General features: G+C 41.9%; 1 protein-coding gene across 1 annotated transcript in view; it reads left to right on the top strand.

Moving 5' to 3' along the window:
- The window catches only part of LOC143924363 (aldehyde oxidase 1-like), a 258,253-nt gene that overhangs the window by 170,171 nt on the left and 68,950 nt on the right, over positions 1–19,132 (top strand). The window contains exons 20-24 of the mRNA XM_077448643.1: positions 4,387–4,483; positions 13,683–13,807; positions 17,013–17,146; positions 17,295–17,382; positions 17,477–17,563. Of these exons, the coding sequence (XP_077304769.1) occupies positions 4,387–4,483; positions 13,683–13,807; positions 17,013–17,146; positions 17,295–17,382; positions 17,477–17,563 (531 nt within the window). The remainder of the gene's footprint in view (positions 1–4,386; positions 4,484–13,682; positions 13,808–17,012; positions 17,147–17,294; positions 17,383–17,476; positions 17,564–19,132) is intronic.

Genomic DNA, 19,132 nt, shown 5'->3' with positions numbered 1-19,132 from the left:
GAACAGTTTGTATATTATTTTGAGATGACTGGGGAAGAATTTTAGATGGATTTATATGTTAGTATTTTGAATCCTGTTGGGAGTGGCGCCAGCGTACTGATATAGCAGTTAATAAACTGGGGATTTACGAAGAGACAAATCCCTGGGCTACATTGGTGCGTTTTGACATGCACTTTGACATGTCAAACCGCATGTCAAATCAGCAGCAATTGCCAGCAATGGCACCGTCCTAATCGATGCGACATTGCATTTGCGACGCCGCAACAATTTCAAAAAGTTTCTGTACTACTTTCTGCAATTTCAGGGTGCGATTTCCATTGACATCTGTGCAGAAACCTGCACAGATGTCTGTGAAATCGATGCTAAAATCGGGACCGACATCCGGAGTGAAATCAACTTGCACAGCTTCATTCCCGCAGCTCAGTGTGAACCAGGGCTAAAGAGGTAAGTGGAGTAGAGAGCTCGATGTGGTTTCAATCCGCATAGAATATAATATCAAAAGCCATTGGACATACAGGGGTTGATTTACTAAAACTGGAGAGTGCAAAATCTGGTGCAGCTCTGCATAGAAACCAATCAGCTTCCAGATTTTTGTCAAAGCTTAATTGAACAAGCTGAAGTAGGAAGCTGATTGGCTACCATGCACAGCTGCACCAGTTTTTGCACTCTCTGGTTTTAGTAAAGCAAGCCTTAGGTGACTAAGGAATGAGGTGTAGCTATATCAGCCTTTCTCAACCTTTTCAACAAAGATGAACCCTCAAAATAACTTACCAGTCTCAAGAAACACCTGCCAAAAATTACTATATCTACAACATATTTACATGATACATTAATGTGATGGTCAGTGAGAAGAATGTTCCTTACACTTGTGGTCATTGGGAGGTATTATCTCCTTACAGATAGACAAAGAGACCAATGGTGTCAATGGGAACTTACCTGAGATGTAGAAATTGCTCATTGCTCAAGGAACCCCTCAAGGAATCCATAGCAAGCTCTGGAGGAACCCTAGTTGAGAAAACATGAGCTAGATAATAGAAGGGGTCTAAGGACAGAGCCCTGGGGGAAACCTTAGGAGAAGAGGAAATAGCTGTAGGTGATAAGCACTTGGATATGTAGGGGGATAATTAGAAAAGAAAAGAGACTTGGAGACCAAGAAAGTGGAGGTTGAAGAGGAGCTGGAGTTCAACTGTGTCAAAGGTAGGAGAAAGGTCTAATCACAAAGAAAACAGGATTTTTGCTCACATGATCTGAATGATTTAAAGTCAGCACTACTTCACCTCATTTAGTAAGCTATGGGGGGTTACTTACGAAAGGCAAATCCACTTTGCACTGCAACCCCTCTGACGATCTCTATTGCAGAGTTTGCAGATTCATTCATATAACAAGTGGAGAGACTTATCTGCTCACTTAGCTGTCAAAAGAAAACATCCGGGCAGTCTGTCAAGTTTTTAACATGAAACAATGGGGGTTATTTATGAAAGGCAAATCCACTTTGCGCTGAAAGTGCACTTGGAAATGCAGTCGCTCTAAATCTAAAGGGTAGATCTGAAATGAGTGGAATCTCTGTTGATTTTATCATCCAATCGTGTGCAAGGTAAAATGCTGTTTTTTATTTTCCTAGCATGCCCCCTTCGGATCTACAGCGACTTTTACTTCCAAGTGCACTTTAAGTGCACTTTCAAGTGCATTTGCAGTGCAAAGTGGATTTCCCTTTAATAAATAACCCCCTATGTGAATGTTCTATTTGCAAAGTAAAATTTCACTGTGCTTGGTGAAAAAGGTAAAGTTGTGCTGACTTCAATCATCTAACCATGTGCAAGTAAAAAAGAAGTGAGCTCCATTCACAAAGCATCAGTGTATGTGGTAAGATACTGTACAGCGTTTTTCCAAAAATGTTTTGGCGTTCACTAAGAAATGCTACTAAAATGCGCTAATTTATGAAGTTATGCAGTATTTTAGTAGTGAAAGGCCACGGTAATTTACTGCCGGCGCTAGCCAACGTCTCTAACAAACAGTGTAAATAGCTGGTTGTTAAGGAGCAGGCGACCACCAGCATCCTTAACAACCAGTGCCGTATCTTTAACAACTAATGAGTTAAGGAGCGGGTGGCCACCATGTCTTTAACAACCAATGAGTCGTCAGCAGGGTTCCCCGCTGACAGCTGAATGTAAAAAGAATTGTGAGCAATAAAAATTAAGAAAGCAAATGGTGTGGGTCTGGTATGGATTTTAAGGGGAACCCCCAAGTCAAAATAAGAAAAATAAATGATGTGACTCCCCCGCAAAATCGATATCAGACCCTTATGCAAGCATGCAGGTGGTTCAGGAGGGGTTAATAAGTGAGAGCCTCCCCCAACTATATCAGGCTGTATGCCCTCAACATGGGGGTGGGTGCTTTGGGGCAGGAGGGGCTGTTCGGGGCCCCCTCCCCACAACTCTGGCCAGGGGTTGTGGGGGTCTGCAGACGAGGGATTATTGGAGTCTGGAAGCCCCCTTTAAAAAGGAGGCCCACAGATCCCAACCCCGCTATGTGAGTACTCGATCACCCCAAAAAAAGTGTAGTGTGAATAAACGCCGGAGGCAGTTTTTGACAATTCCTTTATTAAAAAAACGAAAAAATGTCCCCCAATGTAGTTTCCACGTCAATCATGAATGCCAGCTGGCTGCTTAACCAAAAAAGGAAAAATAAAGCTCCGCTCCCACCCAGCATACCCCCGTTTGTGACGTCACAGGGGGTCCCACCCCATAGTTTATTTAGCAGCGGGAGGAAGCGGAGCTTAGTTGGGAGCAGAGCTTTTTTTTTCCCCTTTTCGGGTCAGTGACCAGTGTTTATCGTGTGGCACGTGTGATCTACACTGAGGGACATTTTTTTTTAAACATTTTTTTATTTCATAAATTCACATGGGGGGCTTGGTAAAGGGGGCTTCCTGATTCAGTTAAGCTCCCCTCCCGCAGACCCCCCACAACCAACGGCCAGAGTTGTGGGGAAGAGGCCCTTGTCCCCATTAACATGTCCCCTGTCCCAAAGCACCCCCTGATGTTGAGGGCATGTGGCCTGGTATGGTTCAGGAGGAGGGAAGACATTCATCTGTCCCCCCTCTCTTTCCTGACCTGCTGGGCTGCATGCTCGGATAAGGGTCTGGCATAGATTTTGAGGGAGACTCTACACCAGTACACATTCCTTAAATACCACTTGCCTGAACCACTACTTAATTATAGCATATATTTAATTACATACGTCCATCTGTGAAATTAGTTTAACGCCTGTTCATGTGATATTTACCAAGCATTTTCAGAGTTTTGTGGTAAATACCGCAGAACAGCATAGTGAGTTTCAGGATTGCATGCAGTATATAAGGCAAATGTGTCTGGACACCTAAATACCGCATACAATCTCCTTTTGTGAATGGAGCCCAGTATCCCATACTGCCAAATTCTCCACAGCAGCCTTTAGCCCTGGTTCACACCGGTGCGACTTGTCATGCGTTTTGACAGTTCCAAATCGCATGACAAGTCTAAGCTTATTTTTGACAATGGAACTGGAATGTAAAGAAGGGACATTGTTAATTAAACAGTGTGTTTAGTATACTTTAACAGTTTCAGTCCATTCACCAATCCCAGTTTTAGATTATAGGGACATTTTGTGGACAATTGCAGCCTTTCTAAAACACAGGCCATTGCAATATACCATAGGTATTTTATGTAGGTGATCTTTAGCCATAGTCTCAGATGAGCAGTTTCAAACTGTATTGTGGGTGGATATGTTTTTATGTGCCTGAGGAAGTACTCTATACTTATTAAATACAAGCAAGAACAGGAAAGGAAATTGTACTGAGAAAAGGTCTGCTTCTGAAAATGCTACTTGCCTGGTTATCTCTAGCTTCAGTGCTTTAAGTCACTGACCAGGAACAAGCATAACAATTAATACAGTAATGTCCTGGTCTGGATATTGGTTCCAGGACAGTAAATCAAATGTACTAAAGCCCATGTACAGGTCAACTAGCAATTTCTAAAGAAAAATTCAGCACTGGCAGCCTACAATTTTTTTGGTACAGGCTGCTTTTATGGGGCACTGAGTTCAAGTTACGTTAAGTGATTTTTATTATTATATTTGATTATACTCCAGTCTTAACAGAATACAAAACCTATTGGTGAGATTTCAGTGATGTAAAATATACTCATAGGTCTGTTTATAACCATTTAGAACAATTAGGCCAGATACTTTAAGAACTTAATATATTGCAATCATTGTATATGGTGTTTAAGTTTTAAAATATAAAGTGTTAAAAATATACATCAAGTCACATTTTGCATGCACCTAATCCAATATAACTATGATATCACATTAGCACAAGATTTTATAACTCTATATCTTGATTGATTTTAGGATGCTATTAAGAACAACTCATTTTTTCAACCTTCTAAACAAATTCTACATGGAAATGTAGAAAAGGCCTTTAAAGAAGCAGACCATATCATTGAGGGTATGTATTGTATAAGGAAGTTGTAAGGTAGAGGACATGTCATAATATCCAATCTCAAGTTCACATTGGCATTATCCCAGAAATAAATATGGTATTTATGAAACAAAAGAAGGACTTTAAATATGCCAAATGTAAAGAACCAAAATAAAAATCTATAAAAATGTTATTATATATAAAACATTGTCATAGACACACTATTAAAAACATAGATATGCATAAAGCAACTTTGCAATAAATACAAAAATATGTAAACCTGATTAATTACATATACTTGTAAGAAGTGGGGGATCCCGTGTAAAGCGTAGACCAGTTACAAATGTATCCATCAGATTTACATATTTTTGTATTTATTGCAAAGTTTCTTTATGCATTTATATGTTTTTAATAATGTGTCTATGACAATGTTTTATGTGTAATAAAATTTATATTGATTTTTATTATGGTTCTGTTCTCATTTGGCATATTTGAAGTCCCTCCAACTTTTGTTTCAAAAATACCATATGTATTGTATAACATATAACAATAAAGCATATCTGAACTCAAAAGAAAAAATATTGCGGCTAACCAGTCCCTAGTTGTGGTGGCTACCTTTCATTATTAATGCCTGTTTCCTTTATTTTTACATGTGATCCTACCAGTAACATACTTCCTGTCATCCCCTGTCCTAGAATGACAACACTCACTGACTTTACTGCATCTAGGCTGCTTTTCTGACTCAAACTACAACTGCTGCCTCCCTGGCCCCCCATCTCCGTTACATACAGAGGAGGGGTTTCATAGTTTACATTTAGCGCACACCCTTAAGGGCCACAGTGAATTGGGATCCCCCACCGTGCATAGCCAGGCACATCAAATTTTACAGTCACTCCAGAGTCAGAGAATAGTCCAGTAATTTGTTTTTTATTTTTGTTTATTGAGGGATATAGCTTGGATAGGGATTGGAAACAATTATGGGATGCCCACTTAACTTCAAAGAACTTCAGGGACAACTTCTTTACACAGTCTATATACACTCCTCACTTCTTCCAGCACACTTGCTTGCAGAATTCTAGCTGGTACACTGTTTGTGGATCTGACAAAGCACTCAGTCAGATTTGGAGCAACAGCTTGTTATAGGCAGGAGCCCGAGGCCCCTTTAAGTGTGTAGCAAAAAATGCAGTGTCCAGCTTGATCACTCCTGTGGCTACTGATCCCAGCACCATCTCTTCAGGCACTGCCAGCCCACCTGGCTGCAGCTGCCCATTTCACTAGCCTTCCTGCCTACTTTTACACAGTCCTCCCAGACTGACACACTCTCTCTCTCTGTACAGTCCTCCCAGACTGATCACTCACCAGCCCACCCGGCTGACTTTTCAAGAGACCACCTGAACATGTTGACCTGCTCCTGAGACTCCAGTAAGGATTCCTCTGTGTGTTGTAGAGAGTCCCTTCAGTACCCGAGCTCCAGGTCCAAAGTCATCCCCCCAGACTAGAGACAGAGACAGAGCAGAGACAGCCTCCTCAGTCCTCAGCACTCCATCTCCATCTTCCACCTGACTGCCCCTGCTGGTATGACTATGAGTATTTATGAGGTGATCTGCCCCCTTTCAGCCCATTTTGCTGGGAATTGGCTGGGGCCCTTATCAATACCCCAAGCAGCTCCTCCTAGACTTCACCCTCTACTTCTAGAAGCTTCTTCAAGGTTCCAGAAAGCAAGGGGAGTCACCAGAGATGCTGCTTGCTGAGTCACCCAGCCTCCCTGAGTCACTCAGCCCTGACCCAGATTGAACCCATGCCTGGCTCTCAGCCAAGCCAAATTCACACTACAGCTTACAAAAAAAATCTAGCCCACTAGAGGGTGATACACAGAGGATAGCTGGGAAAGTTGCTAACATTGTTTGTTTATTTTGAGATTTCAGTTCATTAAATAGAAAGTTACAAGGATACTCTTATCGGGATCAGCAGGCATTTTCTTACATGGCTAAGCTGGACTGATGTATTGCAATATATTTCACTTTTTGTTTTAGGTTTAGATTTAAGTGTTAAGGAGGTTCACACAAGAATTGAACCTCCACTTTTCGGAACCCTCTCCCCTCCAGTGTCACATTTGGCACCTTTCAGGGGGGAGGGGGGGTGCAGATATCTGTCTAAGACAGGTATTTGCACCCAATTAAGGGCATAGACTCCCACGGGAGTCTATGCCTCTTCCTGTCCCGGCGCGATGTCTGCTGGGACACACACGGGTCCCAGGGACAGCTCGGACCATTCCCATTGTACTGCATGGTTCGCGCATGCGCAGTAGGGAATCGGGAAGTGAAGCCACAACGCTTCACTTCCTGATTCCCTCACCAAGAATGGCACCGGCAGCAGACGAGAGCTGAGCGATTGCTCGGCCTCGGCTGCCAACATCGCTGGACTCCAAGGCAAGTACCCATTTATTAAAAGTCAGCAGCTGCAGTATTTGTAGCTGCTGACTTAAAAAAAAAAAAAATCACCAGACTCCCTCTTTAATAGAGTTTTGAGGATTTAAAAAAAATGTAAAATCTAAATAAATCTTAACTTTAGATTCATAACTCTTGAAATTTTTCACATTTTGTCATGTTGCAACCAAAAACATAAATGTATTTTATTGGGATTTTATGTGATAGACCAACACCAACACAAAGTGCCACATAATTGTGTAATGGAAGATTAATGGTTTTCAACATTGTTTACAAATACATATCTGAAAAGTGTGGCGTGCATTTGTATTCAGCCCCTTTTTACTCTAATATCCCTAACTAAAATAATCTGGTGGAACCAATTGCCTGCAGAAGTCAAGTAATTAGTACATAGAGCCCACCTGTGTGTAATTTAATCTCAGTATAAATACAGCTGTTCTGTGAAGCCCTCAGAGGTTTGTTCCAGAACATTAGTGAACAAACAGCATCAATAAGGCCAAGGAACACATCAGACAGGTCAGGGATAAAGTTGTGGAGAAGTTTAAAGCAGGGTTAGGTTTTAAAAAAAAATTCCCAAGCTTTGAACATCTCACAGAACACTGTTCAATCCAACATCTGAAAATAGAAAGAGTATGGCACAACTGCAAACCTACCAAGACATGGCTGTCCACCTAAATTAAGAGGGCGGGCAAGGAGAGCATTAATCAGGAGCTGCAGAGATCCACAGCTCAGGTGAGAGAATCTGTCCACAGGACAACTATTAGTCGTGCACTCCACACATTTGGCCTTTTTGGAAGAGTGGCAAGAAGAAAGCCATTGTTGAAAGAAAGCCATAAGAAGTCCTGTTTGCAGTTTACGAAAAGCCATATGGGGGACATGGCAAACATGTGAAAGAAGGTGCTCTGGTCAGATGAGACCAAAATTTTACTTTTTGGCCTAAAAGTAAAAAGCTATGTGCGGCGAAAAACTAACTCTGCACATTCCCCTGAACACACCATCCCCACCGTGAAATATGGTGGTGGCAGCATCATGTTGTTGGGATGCTTTTCTTCAGCAAGGACAGGGAAGCTGGTCAGAGTTGATGGGAAGATGGATGGAGCCATATACAGGGCAATCTTAGAAGAAAAGATTGTCCTTCACTTTCCAGCAGGACAACAACCCTAAACATACAGCCAGAGCTACAAAGGAATGGCTTAGATCAAAGCATATTCATGTGTTAGAATGGCCAGTCAAAGTCCAGACCTAAATCCAATTGAGAATCTGTGGCAAGACTTGAAAATTGCTCTTCACAGACACTTTTTATTCAATATTACAGAGCTTGAGCTATTTTGCAAAGAAGAATGGACAAACATGTCACTCTCTAGATGTGCAAAGCTGGTAGAGACATTCCCAAAAAGACTTGCAGCTGTAATTGCAGTGCAAGGTGGTTCTACAAAGTATTGACTCAGGGGGGCAGAATACAAATGCACACCACACTTTTCACATTTATTTGTAAAAAAAAAATTGAAAACCATTTATCATTTACCTTCCACTTCACAATTATGTGCCACTTTGTGTTGGTCTATCACATAAAATCCCACTAAAATACATTTACGTTTTTGCTTGTAACATGCCAAAATGTTGGAAATTTCAAGGGGTATGAATACTTTTTCAAGGCACTGTATGTAAACAAGGCAGAGTTCCATTCTGACAAGGGTGAAGGGAGGGATTCTGTGTTCCTATAAAACAGGGACTCAAATCCATTGCTTCCCCTAGTAAAAGCACCACACAAACACTGGTTAGGCACACATTTAACATCAATGGATTGGTAAAAAGCACACCAAAGGATCCTAGTGCTGGATACTAAAATGTACCAGGAGATTGGGAGGTACTGACTGCCAATCCCTTCAACTCCTGAACACAAATGATGACTAAATAAGGTAGGGAGAGAACCCGTGGTAACATGAAACACTAGACCCGGACCACCAAACTAAAGCTACACAGCTCTATGGGCGATTTTGGGAGAGAGGATACCCGTATCAAACATTGAGAAAATCCATAAAAAAGGCATCTCAGAGACCAAGATCAGACCTGCAAAAAGTGAAACGTATTATAGAACAGTCCCAAAGGGAACACTCAGACCCCGTGAGAATTATTACCCCCTATGGCTCCCAATGGTACGGGGTCCATAATATACTTACTAAAAATTTACACCTGCTGACTCGCTCACCCCAATTGGCAAATATTGTTGGTCCTAGAACCCAATTGGTAGCAAAAAAGGGCCAAGAACCTCACAACGAATTAGTGAAATCTGAATTCACTAGGACCACTTCACGTGACTGGCTGACTGATCTCCCAGAACTTAAAGGCAGATTCCTATGTGGGAAGTGCCATATCTGCAAACTGGTGCACAGAACAGATTCCTTCACCAATGCAGATAGGTGGAAGACAAGATAAAGCAATTTATCAACTGTGACACTAAACGAGTACTCTATATTAGAATGCTCTTACCACAAATATTATGTTGGCAAAACAAAGCGCTCCCTAAGAGTTCAAATTGGGGAAAACCTGTCCAGCATCCATGGTAAGGACGATTTGACACCGCTTGGCCAACACTTTGCCAAATACCATAATGGACAATCTGATGGCCTGCGAGTTAAGGGCTTTTATGCCCTTAAATTACCCAGCAGAAGGGATTTCAATACAGCACGAAAAATAATGGATCTACCATTTGGGAACTATGGCTCCCAAAGCGTTGACTGATGAGCTGAACCTCCAGGTGTTCTTAACACCATAACTAGATGGTTACCATTCCTCCTCTATCTTTACACCCCGTGTGTGCGACTGACTGAACAGACACCACTGACAAATATACAGCTAAATTAAGAATTTCGCAAATATATAAGTAAATACATAATATAGTGGGTGTAAATACCCTTGCAGTACTGTATATATGTACTGCTCTTACTATAAATATTTGCACTTTATTAATTGTTTACAAGATGGCGCTCTGCCGCCTTCAATTTCTACACACCTATCTGGACCCTGGGAGGGGTTAATAATCGAAGCCCGAGGACAGGGTATGCTCTATTGGAGATTTACCTAGTGAATACCCTAAAGAGCTTAAAAGCCAGAGACATAGGCAGGCACGTTACCCAGAGGAAGTCCACGGCACCTAGTGGACAAAACCCATAGGTGCATCCCCCGACACTCACCCGGTCTCTCTCTGCACATGCCATACTCCCTCCACCAGCTGGTCCGCAGCATCTTTTGCTGCCCACAGTGTCCTGCTCAACCAGGACTGGAAGGAACGCCCCAAGAAGCTGGCTCGCTAGAAGCCTGCACTGATACATGTACCTGGAATCACTCCAGCCCCCTCATATCACCACCTATCATGCTGCCCAGAGAAAGCGAAAAAGACTACACTCGCAGCCACATTGGCAAGATTAGAGGCTCTCACCAGAGCAACTCAGGCTCCTAAAATACATCGATACTCCACTCAGGAGTTCACCTATACAGCAGAGTTAACTGCAGTGGTTATTCTATGACCTCTCTACATGCTTGGAGGGCTTAGACTCTGAGTAGCCCCGCAACTAGTGGTGACCACCCACTAGCATGTTAAAGGTGAGTAGCACTAACTGACTTTCCTGAATGGGATCTAGATGTACTATAATGCACACACATGATCGGACATTGATCAGACATTCCGACAACAAAATCCATGGATTTTTTTCGACGGATGTTGGCTCAAACTTGTCTTGCATACACATGGTCACACAGAGTTGGTCGGAAATTGCGAACATCAAGAACGTAGTGATGTACAACGAGCCGAGAAAAATGAAGTTCAATAGCCAGTGTGGCTCTTCTGCTTGATTACGAGCATGAGTGGAACTTTGTGCGTTGGAATTGTGTACAACACAATGTTGTCGGAAAATTTGAGATCCGAAATTCCGAAGGAAAATGTCCGATGGAGCCTACAAACAGTAGGAATTTCCACAAAAAGCTCCCATCAAACAATTTCTATCGGAAAATGCAACCATGTGTATGGGACGTTAAAAAACTCACAGAGGGAACTCACGAAGGGAACTGCAGGCTTCTATTCAGCGCATACTGGAACTTTTTTACTTGTCAGCCTGTGATACCTTACACACAAAGAATCTGCCCTCTCAGCCATCTACTCCCAGTGGAGGGAGTTTTATTTCACTGCTGTGATATTGTTATTCCTATTAACACTATTAACAGGTCATAGGTAAATGGGAGGAACAGATGTCCACAGTGTTTATGTATAGCCGTTTAAAGGCTGACATCACTGCGGTTTCCTGTGTTTCCACCTAACCTGACCTCTAGCCTTAATACATAACCGTCTTTTGTATTACATGTTTGCAGTGTGCCAATGGAACAAAGATGTGTGTATTTTTAGTGGCAACGTTGCCCCTTTTTAAATATTCTGTGTAGTCTGCCATTTTTGATTCATTTATATTTTTTTAATTCTATCAATAAAGTTTATAGGAAGAGACTGCTGTCGTCGGATTCCCTTCCTCCCTCTTGAACTCTGACAGGTTCTCTCTGTTTAGGCACACATTTAACCCTTTGATCGCCTTAGATGTTTAACCCCTTCCCATCCAGTGTCATTAGTACAGCGACAGTGCATATTGTTAGCACCGATCACTGTATTAGTGCCACTGGTTCCCGCAAAATGTCAAGTGTCAGTTAATGTCCGATTGACTGCTGCAATATCATAGTCCCGACGCTGATCGCCACCCAAGAAAAATATTTCAGTATATATCCCATAGTTTGTAAATGTAAGAACGTTTGCATAAACCAATCATTGGGATTTTTTACCAAAGACATGTAGCAGAATACATATTGGCTTAAATTTATGAAGAAATTAGATTTTTTTTAATTCTTTTTACTGGATATGTTTTATAGCAGAATGTCTGTTTTTTTGATTTTTTGTTTATAGCGCAAAAAATAAAAAACACATTGGTGATCAAATACCAGCAAAAGAAAGCTCTATTTGTGGGGAAAAAAAATAATTTCAATTTTATTTGGGTATAGTGTTGCATGATCGCGCAATTGTCAGTTAAAGATATCATTGCTGTATTGCAAAGAGTGTCCTGGCTATGAAGGGGTGTAAATCTTCCAGAGGTCAAGTGGTTAAAGAAGACACATGTCAGCCAACAGCAGGCTAAGACTGAATATGGGTCAAAGGAGTGCAGAACCAAATGCACTCCAGTGACCCACAGGAGGAGTAGGGCAAAAAGTGCTTTGGCTGTACATCTGGTGTGGGTCACTGGAGTGCACTTATGTGACCCGTAATCAGCTGTCGGCTGATGTTTCTGAGCAGAAGCAGACTCTGGAATGATTCTGACTTTAATTCTGACAGCCCGACACTCCAGAGAGTACTGGAGGGGCAGAGCCAAGAGCCAATGACTGATGGTCACTACTCTCTGCTTACTGAAAACAGAGAATGATCAGCAGTCATGTGAGCACTTTGATCTCAGTCTAACACCCCTTTCACACTGGGGCTGAGGCATGTAAAATACATTTTTATTTATTTTTTCCTATACTTTAAAGGCTTACATGCAAGTTATAGCCATAAAAAGTGTTTGGGGACCCGTGTCCTGCCCCAGGGGACATGTATCAATGCAAAAAAACGGCAGTTTTTTTCAGGAGCAGTGATTTTAATAATGCTTAAAGTGAAACAATAAAAATGAAATATTCCTTTAAATATCATGCCGGGGGGTCCCCTTAGTGTGCCTGTAAAGTAGCGCATTTTCCCCATGTTTATAACAGTACCACAGCAAAATGACAATTCTAAAGTAATTCTAAAGTAAAAATTGTCATTTAAAATTGCTTGCAGCTGTAATGTTTTGCCAGATCCCGACAATATACATAGAAAATCATTGGGGTCTGGTATGGATATTAAGGGGAACTCCCGCCAAAATTAAAAAAAAAATGGAGTGGGGTCCCCCCCAAAATCCACACCAGACCATTATCCGAGCATGCAACCTGGCAGGCCGCAGGAAAAGGGGGGGAGGAGAGAAGGCCCTCCCCCTGGACCGTACCAGGCCACATGCCCCCAACATGGGGAGGGTGCTTTGAGGTCCCCCCAAAGCAACTTGTCCACATGTTGATGGGGACAAGGGCCTTATCCCCACAACCCTTGCCTGGTAGTTTAAGGGGCTTATCGGAATCTGTAAGCCCCCTTTAACAAAGTGGCCTCTAGATCCCAGTCCCCCCTATGTGAATGGGCACGGGGTACATTGTACCCCTACCCAGTCACCTAAAAAGTGTCAAAGTAAAAATGACAGCAGCCAGTTTTTGACAATTACTTTATAAAAAAAAAGTGTCCCGCAATGTAAATTCATCATCAATCACGGCGTAGACGGTCCCGTAAAAAGGAAAAAACTCCACCACCATGGGAGGCATCCCGCCAACTGCCATCTTTTCGCTTTGACAGCTGTTATATAACCAAGGGCGGGGCCACCCGGTGACATATATGAGTGAGCCCGCCCCCTCTGATGTCACAAGATCTTGCAGTGCATTATGAGGCATTTCGCAGCGCTCAAATTTCCTGCGAACGCCCCATAATATTTGCTGTTCTGTGAACGGGCGAACACCTGATGTTCGAGTCGAACTTACATTCGATTCAAACATCAAGCTCATCCCTAGTTATGTAGATGAATCTGATAGAAATATATCAATCCCCAAAAAATGCTCATCTTGCTTTCATTTATCTTATCTCTAATCACTGATGTGAATCTGTTGGCTTTAAGGTATTTTTGGTAATTTTATAGGGGAGATCCATATTGGTGGTCAGGAACAATTCTACTTGGAAACAAATTCTGTTCTTGTTGTGCCAAAAGGAGAGGATGATGAATTAAACATATACATATCCACACAAGATCCCACAACTGCACAGGTTAGTTTCTTCATTTTTTCATCATTTTTTTTTCAACAGTCATTGCTAACCAGTTGTATAAGTTATGTATATAACTCAAATACTATAGGATTAAGCCACAAATTTAACGCACCAGGACAAGTGACAGAAAAGTGACTTATTTTCAGGTGTGTCTGAGAACTGAAAATCACTGTTAAATTACTAAAATAAACGCTAAGAGCCGGTTCACACAGGGGCAACCTGGGATCCGACTTCAGGTCACCCCAAGTTGCGCTTTTCAATCAATGGTAGTGAATTGAGCCGTCTTAATGTACACTACAGCAATCGCTCCAACTTCAAAAAAGGTTCCTGTACGACTTCAATCTGACTTCTAGGCGACTTGTACCCATTGATATCAATGGAAGTCGCCTCCAAGTCGAATCTCCGTGTGAGCGGTGTGCAGCCACTTATATAGGCATGGGGCATGGTCACTGGGTGATGTCACACGGTGACCCCGCCCCTTATGATGTAAAGTCCTGGGGCATGCTGGGACTGGGACGTCATAAGGGGCGGGGTCACTGGTGACATCAACCTGTGACCACGCCCCATTCCTATAAGTCATTGCGCACCGCTCACACGGCATTACAGCTGGAGAGAGCATCGCCTCAACATCGGAGGAAGAGAAGAGGGAAGAAGACGACGCAGAAGCCCGGGCCACTGCTAGCAAAAGAGCTGGAAGAAGATAGCGGAGGAGCCGGCAGAAGAACCGGAGAGCGGGAGAAGAGGCCTAACAGCGTAGAGAATTCAGAAGAAGACCCCCGAATTCGGAAGAAGGCCCCCGGAGCTAATTAATAAATTACTTTAAAAACCTGTAGTGTGTTTTTTTATTGACACTTTTTTCCCCAGGTGGGTAGGGGTACGATGTACCACATACTCATTCACATAGGGTGGGGGCCGGGATCTGGGGGCCCCTTATTAATCTTGCTCGTCCCCACCCCCTTTCCTGACCAGCCAGGCTGCATGCTCGGATAAGGGTCTGGTATGGATTTTGGGGGGACCCCCACGCCATTTTTTCGGTGTAGGGGGGTTCCCCTTAAAATCCATACCAGACCTAAGGGCCTGGTATGCTCTTGGAGGGGAACCCATACCGTTTTTTTAATTGAAAATTTGGTGTGGAGTTCCCCCTTGAACTGATTATTCTGTGATTGGCTATGGCCAAAGTTGCCTGGCCTGGGGGCGACTTAAAGTTGTGTTGTAAGTTGCCCCAAGTCGTGTTGAAGTCGCCCCAAGTCACGCTGTTATTCATACTCAAGTCGTGTTCAAGTTGCCTCCAAAAGTTGCGCTGGAAGTCGCGTTGCCCCTGTGTGAACCGGCTCTGAAGCTTTGTGAATTGAGACTTGAGGCTGTAGACTTGTTATATGAGGTCATTTAGCATCTGATGGCAGTCTGATTAAATCAGTTTCCTCATGGTAACTGTCAAGGATGCAAGCCAGTGGTGGCTAGCTAATTGGGGCGAGGCCCTTGACTGGTGAAAGAGGGAATGAGAGGGAGCATACTTAAAACAAGTAATGCTGGTCATACACTATACAAAAAATCGGCCGAATCCATTTTTCGAAAAACGAACATTCGGCCTTGAGAGCAAACAATAGTGCCATCATATCATGACCGATAAATCCTTCAGTGGACATAAATGAACGCATTTTGTGTTATTTTTTTTTACATATACCAGTTCGGACAGAAAACACATGAACCTTTAAATTTATCGTTCGTTCGGCAGAAAATTTCTAAACTTGGCCTTCGTTTTTTCAGCTCAAAAACATCTGAATGATTATCTATTTTGTGCCCATTAACTGTCCAAATGACCGAATTTCAGCCAATTTTTCATATAGTGTATGGCCAGCATAAGACTAGCTGGAATTTTTTTTTACAGCTTGCACTACCTCTGGCCACCACTAGAGATTCCACTCCAATCTAGTTGGCTGACAACACCCAGGCAGATACAAATGTTACATGCAATCTAGTGCACTCTAGGGTTGGGGAGCAGTCAAGGATTCTTCCAGCTATCTTACAAGCTAGAACCCTTGTGTTAGTGACTCTTCTTATTACGCACACACACACACATACCAGACATACGACTCACAGTAGCTTGCTGCCACATAGCAGTTTGTCCTCTGACTGGTCTGCTAGGCAATCATAAATGCCTAGATGGCAGATCTGCTAGTTTACAATCTGCATGCAATTAGCCAACACACAGTGCAATTGCATGCAGATTAGCAATGCACTTAGACAGAGCATATAGACACTATAATGCAACATTTTCTCTGGGGATAGCTAGTACACTATCTTAGTACACAAAAGCCAGTTATATTAATTATATAATTACATTTCTTAAAAGTAGGCAGTGTATAAAATATGCAAAAGAAAGATAATTAGAAAAAATATAAAAAAGACAAAGGGACATACAGTTTGGCTTTTCAATTTAACTTATCAATTTATCCGGTGACAGGAGCACGTCAGGAATGTCCACAATTCACCAGTTGGACCGGCTCTGTTACTCACACCACCATTTCTTATGCTCCTCAATTTATTGAAATATGGATGTGGGCTGGATTTTACTCCTTGACCAATCAAACCTGGGGAGGGGGGGTCTTCCTCTTTGCCCACTGTATGGTTGTGTGTACTGAAGGGTCCAGAGTTAAATGGGTGATAAATGGTTCTACTAGCTGGGTCTAGGATTGGATTTTCAACACCAGACCAATCATTGCTTCGCTGTCACGATCTGGCTTCATATAACTGTTTTGGAGATTCCTTTAAGATTTCTATACACTACACCAACCATTTTATTTGTTAATGAACCCCAAAATGTATACAATGTGTATTATTATCTCTCTGTAACTATAATTTTAGTTTTTATGAGAGGTGAAATAAATTTCTCTGATCTCTGGCCTAAAGCAATTGATGGCAAATAGTTTGGGGCCTTCTTACTGTCTCTTGTTGGGTTTGCAGATGAAATGACTAGGACTTTTCTTTGTGGCTCAGATGTCAATTTATACCTCCCAGGGGTGTAATTTGGGGCCATCTGTCTAATATTAAGAGAATGTTGTAGCTGCACTACCACTGAATCAAACTAGATCTACAATCATACTACTTTCATAGATTATATCCTCTCTCTGCTACTGGTAAAATGAATCTACATTTACATTTGTTACAGGAACATTCTCAGTTTGACTAATTTTCCTTTTTCTAGCTTTCAGTGGCTGCAGTCCTTAATATTCCATCTAACAGGATTGTATCCACAGTAAAAAGAGTTGGGGGAGCTTTTGGAGGAAAGATTACAAAACCAGGTATCTTTGCAAGTGCATCAGCAGTAGCTGCCCGGAAGTGAGTATTTTATTTTTGCAATTATTAACTTGATGTTTGGAACCTATAGTTTTGCATGTCTACAATATTTAACCTATGTCTTTTCAGCTTTTTTGACGTAACAGAATAGAAGGAAAAACTTAAATGGAAATTCTTTGTTTTCATGCAGGCTCAAAAGGCCTATTCGTTGTGTTCTGGAGCGAAATGAAGACATGTTGATGACTGCTGGTCGTCATCCATTCAAGGGGATTTACAAAGCAAGTTATAGGAAAATAAAAAATAAGATCTTTCTTTAGGAATGAAGTAAGATGGTTGATACATTTTTCAACTTTTTTTTTTTTCTTGTTATAGGTGGGATTTATGAAGGATGGTAGAATAGTAGGAGCTGATGTGTCTTTTTACGCCAATGCTGGATGCACCCCTGATGAATCAATTTTGGTAAGATAAATCTTTTCTTTTTTTGTACCTTTTGCAAAATGTAGTTTTCAGCATGTAGTGCACGTTATTTGCTCTGCCATAAACAAGTATGCACTGCAAATTGTGTTGGTGAGTTTATTACTTGTTCCCCATGTCACCAGCTGAAATGCCACCTGTTTACGTATTCCTCAATATTTTTTTTTTTCCATAATTGTATTAAATATTTTATAGGCAAAACCTTGTTACAGTAATAGGCCGTAAGTTGTCTAAGTTGTCTAAGCACCAGCAACAATTCTTCAAAAGATTTTCAGATCATAGTTCTTTAATGTGGAAAAAACTTTCCATATTTTCAGGTGAAAAATGTATAGACTTATAGGAGATATAGGGTGAAGGTTTATTCCAGTGTGGACATGTAGAAGTCCCAGCAGCACATCAATGGTTTAGGAGTCCAAAAGTATTTATTGCAAATCCAAAGTTACAATGGCTGGATAGAAAGGGATGATGGGACTATGAGAATTATTGAATTATTATTTTAAAAGTAGAAATAATCCTGATATGTTATAAAGCTGGCTTCAGCAGCTGGTTTACACAAGCAAAATGTAAGCAGGTTCTTGGCCATTTTACTAGTTTTTGGTTGAGTAGAATGGGTTTGGAATTTGCATAGGTTTGCATTGTTGTCAATAGCCCTGCTTGAGAGATTACCAGCTCATCCTTTCCCATGTGCACACAAAGTGAGGTAAACAACACCAACAGGGACACAAGAAGCAATATTGTTGTGGCAGAAATTGTACTTGACCATGCACAGGTAAGTGTTTGCCAATTTCAAAGACCAAATCACTTCCTATACTATAAGCCTTTTTAACTGGGATAGGAAGAGAAAGAAAATAGTCACCCGAACAAATGAGTTCCCCTACTTTTAGGATTTCTTTACAATTCTGTTTGAGATACTAGTGTCGGGCAGGAGTGTCATGTGCAGTATCTTGTGGCTTGATGATGGCCAAGTGCCAGCTCTGGCAGGTCCTTTATTAGATCAGGGAGCTGCTCAGACGATGAGGGCATTATCCGAGCTCTGTATGCATGTGGCAGGAGATTCTCAGAGTGCTGCAGAAGGGGAGAAGCCAGAGGAGGGGAATACAGAGAGCCACTTGCTGACCCTGAGCTCTTGGCAGTGCTCAAGTGGACAGAAAACTAGTTTAGCGAAGTGCTGGCTTTTAAAGACCCTGAGGGCACTGACCAGGGGACATTCACTACCACACACGGTAGGCAAAATTAGGTGGCTGCAAGGCCCCTGGGAGTGCGGGGCCTTAGGCAACGTCTAATTTGCCTAATTAGAGAGCTGCCTCTGGAGATAAAAAAGTGAGGTTAGATCTTCCCAGTGGAGCACAGGCAGCAAAAAAAAACTTGACACGTTCTAACCCTTAAATAATCTATCCAAAGCTAGATAGACACTTGTTTAGAATTCTACTTGAATCCAGAGTTTGTTCAGAATCTTTCTGAAATACTGTCGCTCAAGAAGAACATTTTCCTACACTATAATCCAATAAAATATTCTGTTTTGAAAATAGGTTTGATTTTGTTTCTTAAAGCCTC

Source organism: Lithobates pipiens, unplaced genomic scaffold (genome assembly GCF_037356315.1).
Source record: "Lithobates pipiens isolate NorthernLeopardFrog02 unplaced genomic scaffold, aLitPip1_a1.2 Scaffold_22, whole genome shotgun sequence".
In the NCBI taxonomy this organism is placed as follows: Eukaryota; Metazoa; Chordata; class Amphibia; order Anura; family Ranidae; genus Lithobates; species Lithobates pipiens.
Note: the sequence above shows the minus strand (reverse complement) of the source record. Positions and strands in the feature narration are given on the sequence as shown.